The sequence below is a fragment of the Staurois parvus genome, unplaced genomic scaffold (genome assembly GCF_062004578.1).
Source record: "Staurois parvus isolate SC_StPar_1 unplaced genomic scaffold, SC_StPar_1.0 ptg001653l, whole genome shotgun sequence".
Taxonomy (NCBI): Eukaryota; Metazoa; Chordata; class Amphibia; order Anura; family Ranidae; genus Staurois; species Staurois parvus.
Window position 1 is genome coordinate 93,380 of NW_028319449.1, and position 7,890 is coordinate 101,269.

Below are 7,890 nucleotides of genomic sequence, written 5' to 3' on the forward strand. Positions count from 1 at the left end.
TCTGAAAGTGCCGCAAAGCATCCATTTTCTGTGTGAGTTGATGCGCATTCAGAAATGTGCAGATGCGAACGCAGCTTATTTGGCAATGCAAGCGTGACACAAATTTTCGAAAATGCACATCAAAGTGTGCGTTTTTCTGTGAGGTTTGCTGCACACTTGAAAATGCACAGATGCAAACACAGCCTAAATGGCAACGTGCATTTTCTGTGCGTTACCAAAATGTGTATTTTCTGTGCGGTTGCTGCATGCTTGGAATCAGGTAGATGTGGACACAGTCTAAATGGCAATGCGAGTGCAACACGACTTCGCCATGTGTTTTCTGTGTGGGTTTCAGCACGTTTGGAAACATGCAGATATGAACTAAATGGCAACTCATGCGTGATGCATGTTGTGCCGCGGGTTTTGGAAACATGAAGCAAAATGAGCATTTTCAATTTAGATTGTTCTGCGTTCGGATATTTGTGAAAAATGTGCAAAAAAAAAACCTAAGCGGGAACGCACATTTCTACTATGTTCAGGTGTGAACAGAGGCGGACTGACCATTTGGAAACTCGGGCACTGCCTGAGGACCCGGGGTCAGTAGGGGGCCCCATGAGATGCCCCTGGTACCTTTTTTCATAGGCTTTTTTGAGTTTGGGCAAGGCCACAGGGCCCCCATGATCCCTTATTGCCCGGGGGCCCCATGAGTTGTCAGTCTGCCCCTGGGTGTGAATAGGATGTGCTTGAGAGAAGAGTTTTTAGGCAGTAAGAATGACCAGGGAGGACAGCGGAGAGTTTAAGAAAACAAAAACATGAAAAAGAAAAAAAAAACACTGATCCGTTAACCACCTCCGTATAAGGAAATGACGGACTGGCAATTCCGCCTCACGGGGCACACACACAGCTGGCAGATCACTTCTGCTGTGAACTGTCAAAGCAGAAGCCAATCTGCGAGTCCTGGCGAACCAATAGTTACTTAGGCAGAGCTCTGTTCTGAAAGCGGGGAGCGATCGATCGTGTGTCAGAGCAGAGCTGGGGACACGATCCATCACTTCCCCTTGTACCAGCACCGCCTAGTGTACACCAAGCACATAGCTAGCTGTCATTCATACAGTGACCAGTGCATATTTATTAGCACTGATCACTGTATTAGTGTCACTGGTTCCCACAAAGTGTCAGTTTTGTGTAAAAAATGTCCACTGCAATATCGCAGATAAGTCGCTGATTGCCGCCGTTACTAGTATACAAAAAATAATTCCAGTATATTTCCCATAGTTTTCAGATGCTCTAACATTTGTGCAAACTAATCAATATATGCTTATTGGGATTTTTTATTACCAAAAAATGTAGCAGAATACTTTTTTGGCTAATTTTATGAAGAAATTTTGATTATATTTTTTTATTGGATATGTTTTATAGTAGAAAATAAAGTTTTTATTCAAAATTGCTGGCCTTTTTTTGTTTATAAAACAAAAAATAAAAACCTCAGAGGTGATCAAATAACACCAAAGGAAAGCTCTATTTGGGGAAAAAAAAGGACATAAATTTAATTTGGGTACAGCGTTGCATGACTGTGCAATTGTCAGTTAAACTAACGAACGCCGTAAAAAATGGCCTGGTCAGAAAAGGGGGTGAATCTTTCAGAGCTGAACGTCATGAATGATCTGAATTACTTGCAATAGCCCAGTATCTAAGTATGTGTATCTCTTACCCAATGGGCTTCTGGGAAAGCTGAGAATCGCTGTAGTAGTGAGCACTACTAGCAAAGCTGCTAGCTTGTGCTCTGCTGGAGTGGCTCTTCCTCTACACAGAACACAGGGCCCCTCTGCCATTCATAGAATACCTTTTTCAATGAATACAAGGTGTTCTTTATTTGAACAAGTTGCAGACGGTGACATCACTACCCCGACTACTACAGTGATTTTTAGCTTCCTCAACAGACCATCAGGTATGGGATTGACTATAATGGACAGCAGCCAGTGTTTTATTGGATCGGCAACTGTTTCCAGCTGCAGTAGGGGGCAGTGTGGTGCTCAATTCATGGCATCATACAACTCCCTTTTTTTTGCTTTGTATAATCTTTATTGGAAGTGTACATAATGTACACTTCATGGCACTGTGCAGCAGCGTGGTGTGCTGCACTGTCATACAGTGCAATGCAATTCTGTGCGCTGTAATAAAATGCGTCATGTCTGCATTTTATCGTAGCACAATGCAGCACAGCCGTAGGCTGCGTTGCAGTGTGAAAGGCACACATTGGAATCAGTTGTTTCCTATGTGTCCTTGCGGTGACATACGTTTTACAGTGCAATAAAACATCTGTCACCACGCGCAGTGTGAATTAGCCCTTATGGATTTTCTGTTTTTACAAACACATAAAAAGGTTTTGTAGCATATTATATAGTTATAATACTAAAGAAATGTTTTCTTGTTTCTAGGTGAAGCTTTCTGACTTTGGGTTCTGTGCGCAAATTAGCAAAGATGTTCCTAAAAGGAAGTCATTGGTGGGTACCCCATACTGGATGGCACCAGAGGTCATACTGAGGTCTGCATATGGCACAGAGGTAAACTCCTAGATGACTTACCTATATCTATACTGGACTTCAGTCTGTGTCCGGGGTACTGAATTAAAACTCATGGAGGTCCGACCAGTAAAGTTTTCTTCCAACAGAGGTCCGAACTGCATATTTTTTTCCAGCCCTCTCCTACTGTATATCACAATCCATATACTTCAGTGTCATCAGTCCCCCCCCCCCCCCCCATTAGTACAGTACACCCCCATTATTTTCAGCAGTCCTCAACCCCCCTTCAAATCATCACCCCCACCCCACACTACTGTCCTCTGCCCCTACACATCTCTCCCCCACACTACTGTCCTCTGCCCCCTTCACATCTCTCCCCCACACTACTGTCCTCTGCCCCCTTCACATCTCTCCCCCACACTACTGTCCTCTGCCCCCTTCACATCTCTCCCCCACACTACTGTCCTCTGCCCCTACACATCTCTCCCCCACACTACTGTCCTCTGCCCCCTTCACATCTCTCCCCCACACTACTGTCCTCTGCCCCTACACATCTCTCCCCCACACTACTGTCCTCTGCCCCCTTCACATCTCTCCCCCACACTACTGTCCTCTGCCCCCTTCACATCTGTTCCCCACACTACTGTCCTCTGCCCCCTTCACATCTCTCCCCCACACTACTGTCCTCTGCCCCTACACATCTCTCCCCCACACTACTGTCCCCTGCCCTTTCCCATCTCTCCCCCACACTACTGTCCTCTGCCCCTTCACATCTCTCCTCCACACTACTGTCCAATGCCCCCTTCACATCTCTTCCCCACACTACTGTCCTCTGCCCCCTTCACATCTCTCCTCCACACTACTGTCCTCTGCCCCCTTCACATCTCTCCACATTACTGTCCTCTGCCCCCTTCACATCTCTCCCCCACATTACTGTCCTCTGCCCCCTTCACATCTCTCCTCCACACTACTGTCCTCTGCCCCCTTCACATCTCTCCCCCACATTACTGTCCTCTGCCCCCTTCACATCTCTCCCCTACACTACTGTCCTCTGCCCCCTTCACATCTCTTCCCCACACTACTGTCCTCTGCCCCCTTCACATCTCTCCTCCACACTACTGTCCTCTGCCCCCTTCACATCTCTCCCCCACATTACTGTCCTCTGCCCCCTTCACATCTCTCCCCCACACTACTGTCCTCTGCCCCCTTCACATCTCTTCCCCACACTACTGTCCTCTGCCCCCTTCACATCTCTCCTCCACACTACTGTCCTCTGCCCCCTTCACATCCCCCCACACTACTGTCCTCTGCCCCCTTCACATCCCCCCTCACTACTGTTCTCTGCCCCCTTCAGATCTATCCCCCACACTACTGCCCTCTGGCCCTTTACATAACCCCCAGTAGAACTGTGCCCCCTTCACAACCCCCCACAACACTGCCTCCCTTTACATCACTCCCAACAGCACTGCCCCCCCTCACATCATCCCCCCCCCCAACAGTAATGTTCTCTGACATTTCACATCAACCCCCCCCCCCGCACACACAGCACTGACCCCCTCACACCCCCCCCAGTAGTATACTCTGCCCTCCTCACATCAACCCTACCCCACAGTACTGTCCTCTTCACATCTCCCTACCACATCATTGCCTCCCTCCTCACAAATCCCCCCTCAAAAATAGTGTTCTCTGCCCTCCTCACATCAACCCCCCAACAGCACTGCCCCCCTTACATCACCCCTTCACAGCACTGCCCCCTTTACATCACCTCCCACCACCACCACATGCACACAGCACTGCCCTTATTCCCATTTTGTCCCCCTCGATATCACACACACAGCCAGAGTAGTGTCCCTGGCCCCCCTTCATTCTCCTACCATAGAGCGGAGAGCAGGAGGCGGAGCATTTCTGGATCAGGTGTGGGAAGCACAGCACATCATTGGACAGAGCCGCTTCTTTCCCTCCATCCTCCACCGCTGGTATAACTACAATAACAATGTCCAGTCTCCTGATGGCCACTCTGCTGTTATAGTAGCTGCGGAGGATGGGGGGAAAGAAGTGGCTTCTAAATGGCGCGATCAGGTTCGGATAAAACAGTGTCTAGGTCCGCATCTGGACCGTGGTCCGCCATTTACTGATGCCTGGTTTGTGTTTAACCAGATAGTTTCTCAGAAACCTTATGCATTGTGTTCCAATTACTAGTCTTTTATTGAGTTTGACTTGATTCTGTCTACATTAGTCCTTCATTTCCTCTATGGCTCCCCAGGTGGATATCTGGTCTTTGGGGATCATGGTAATTGAGATGGTTGATGGTGAACCTCCATATTTCAGCGACTCTCCTGTGCAGGCCATGAAAAGGTTGCGGGACAACCCTCCTCCAAAGCTGAGGAACTCTCACAAAGTGAGTGACATCATTTGATTATGTCAGCAATATTTACTTATCTATGTCTTATCAGAAATATTAAGACTTATTTTGTAATTCAAACTTGTAAGGTGTACAGGTTTGTTGTGTCAGGACAAATGGATATATTTACACCGACAAGGGGAGGAAAAAAAAATCTGTAATTAGGGAAAAGAGATTTGCAAACCCCTAGTGGTCAGATGTTATATTACACAGGTTTATATTACATTAATTGTCTTCGGGGTTCAGGAAGGAGTTTCTGCCTCCCTCCACACCTGGAATCAGGCTTCATGGGGGGGGGGGGTTCCCTCCTCAGGATCAACTTTGGGTATAAGATTATGTATATGGAAGTTTTCTATTTACTTTATTTATTTTTTCTATTGGTAGACCTGTCTTTTTTTCAAACTAACTATAAAACTTTAGGCATTTAATATACAGTATGTGATTATGCAACATTGATATTGACCATGGTTAGTACCCCAAAAAAGCTCCATGATACCCTGGTTTTAAGCCGGCCATATATGGGTTGAATTCTGAAAGAATTTTCGTTCGAAAATCTTTTCTAAGAATTGTCATTCGAAAATCTTTTCTAAGAATTGTTCGAATTTCGCACCATCAGTGGGGCACAGAAACGGACGGTTTTTGTGTGACTATCGAATTTGAGTGATCGGGCATGTTGGAAATTTTCTGAAAAACAAACGGATTTCGAATCAATGATGGGAGAATCGTGTGAAAAATATAAATGAAAAAGAAATGAGCGTGAGCTGTGACCTGGAAAGAAAAGGAAATTCTTGGCCATGAAAATTCTTTTCATGAGATAAAATTGAAGGGTTGGTCAGTTGAATTTCAAAATCAATAGTGGCACCATTGGATTACATAATTTCAGATTTTTTTTTAAAGAAAATTCATTTGGAATTTGACCCATGTATGGCCTGCATTAGATACAATATTTTTGTCAGATTTAGTTTGGTAGTTTTTGTGTAGTGATATTTTAATAGCTTTTAGCGTGTCTGCAGGTGGGGGTATTACATGGTAGGGTTGGTTTACTTCAGTTGTTGATTTACCATTTTCCGGTATAGAACATTTTTACCAAATATATAGTGGTGCGGGCAATATTCTGGGTGTGCGCTTTTTTTTGTCGTCTTTGTTTGTCTAGTTGGGGAGATTTCCTCTCACTCTCTGTTGTGTATCCAGCAGCAAAAGCCATTTCAGGAGTAGTGGATGAGAATATTTCTAAGCACTGATTGCTCCTACTACTTCCCTAGGTTTCGCCGGTTCTCAGAGATTTCCTGGATCGGATGTTGACACGGGAGGCGGCAGAACGAGCCACAGCCAAGGAACTTCTAGACCACTTTTTCCTCCTTCAGGCCGGCCTGCCAGAATGTCTGGTGCCTCTGATCCAGCAATACCATAAGAGGAACTCTACGTGCTAGTCTTGGGAAGCCAATACTCCACTTCATTTTTTAATGTATTACGCTGTCTTTGCCTGCTACGCAATGAAGGGAATCAGTGACTGGTAAAAGCTGATTCCTCCACAGACAGGAGAGAGACTGTAAACGCAGTCACGTAAATAACAATTCTATTGCAGAATGATGGTGGAAAAGCTGCTTGGACTTCCGAGACTGGAGAACACAAGCCCCCTCTCCGTTCAACAGGGTTAAATGTGATTGTTTACAATTGTTACTAGCCATTTCAGTGCTGGAATGGGCAAGCTTTATTGCTGACGGCAAATGGTAAAGCATTTATTTTTACACTGGAAATGAGAGACATACAATGGCCGAGAGCAGAGGCACCTTATTTTCTTATACCCAAACAGGGCATCTGGCTGCTATTGTACTGGCCGCACTTCCTCAGATAACCAGCAGAGGGGGATGGTTACACAGACATATACACTATATGACAATCAGTAATGACACCTTTGGGATGTGCAGTGTGCTGTTTACTTCAGCATTATTAGACAATCCAAAAATAAGATCAACCTCAACTAATAGCTGTTGAGAGACTTTTATACAAGCGCAACAAATATGTTAGCTGCAAACATTTTGCACAGAAAAGCCACATTTTTTTTCCATTAAATAACTACGGTGACAGCTGTCAATTCATGAGAGGCTGGTTTTAAAAGTGATTTTCGCCGTGTTTATAGCATTAAATGGCAAACTGAGCAATACAGAAATGTGTAGCTGTGAAGACACGTCTCTGACAGTGTTCCAGATTCATCAAGCTGCATAAGAATATTTAGGCATGCAAGAGTAGCCTCTCAAGCAATCTTAAATGATAAAACTGCTTGAGAGGCCACTTTGGCACACCGTAGATGCAATTGTACCTTGATGAGTCAAAGCGAGTAACCATTATTCTATTTGTGACAACTGTGCTGCAGCACATATGAAACAATATACATCTGTTGCACTTTTCCTTATGATGTCTGCTCCTATTGTGGAGCTGTCATGTGTGTTGTCTGTTTTGGTAAACATCCATGTGGCATTTAGGATTTAGAAGTAGACAAATGTATTCAAGTCTGTGGTGGTCCAGTGCACTGGTATTTTACAATCTAATACTTGAAAACACTGTACAAAGTAGAGGTCTTTAGAAACTGTTCCACATGTTTAGGCTTACCTAATAAAGCAGAACCAGTATGCAGCTACTTGTCAAAACCAATCATTTTTCATTGTTTTGATGCTTTAAACCAGCCTTTCTCAACCTTTTTATCCCAGTGGAACCCTTGAAATATTTCCCAGATCCCTTTTAAACTAATTGATCGAGGGTTGGTGGTAAAAATATCCCTTACATTAGTGGTCAGTGGGAAGAATGTATCTTGCATTGTTGGTCAGCGGGAAGAATATCCCTTACATTGGTGGCCATATGGAAGAATGTATCTTACATTGGTGGTCCTTGGGAAGAATATCCTTACATTGGTGGCCAGTTGGAAGAAAATACCTTTACATTGGTGACCAGCTACATTCTTTTTTTTTTTTTTTTTATCCAAACAAATTT

The 7,890-nt window shown here is 44.7% G+C and overlaps 1 protein-coding gene across 2 annotated transcripts in view; it reads left to right on the forward strand.

Annotated features, from left to right (window-relative positions):
• The window catches only part of PAK6 (p21 (RAC1) activated kinase 6), a 100,915-nt gene extending 93,379 nt beyond the window's left edge, over positions 1 to 7,536 (forward strand). For both annotated transcript variants that reach the window (XM_089663309.1, XM_089663310.1), the window contains 3 exons: positions 2,418 to 2,543; positions 4,765 to 4,899; positions 6,165 to 7,536. In XM_089663309.1, the coding sequence (XP_089519435.1) occupies positions 2,418 to 2,543; positions 4,765 to 4,899; positions 6,165 to 6,332 (429 nt within the window). In that variant the 3' untranslated portion in view covers positions 6,333 to 7,536. The remainder of the gene's footprint in view (positions 1 to 2,417; positions 2,544 to 4,764; positions 4,900 to 6,164) is intronic.
• Positions 7,537 to 7,890: the final 354 nt, after the last annotated feature.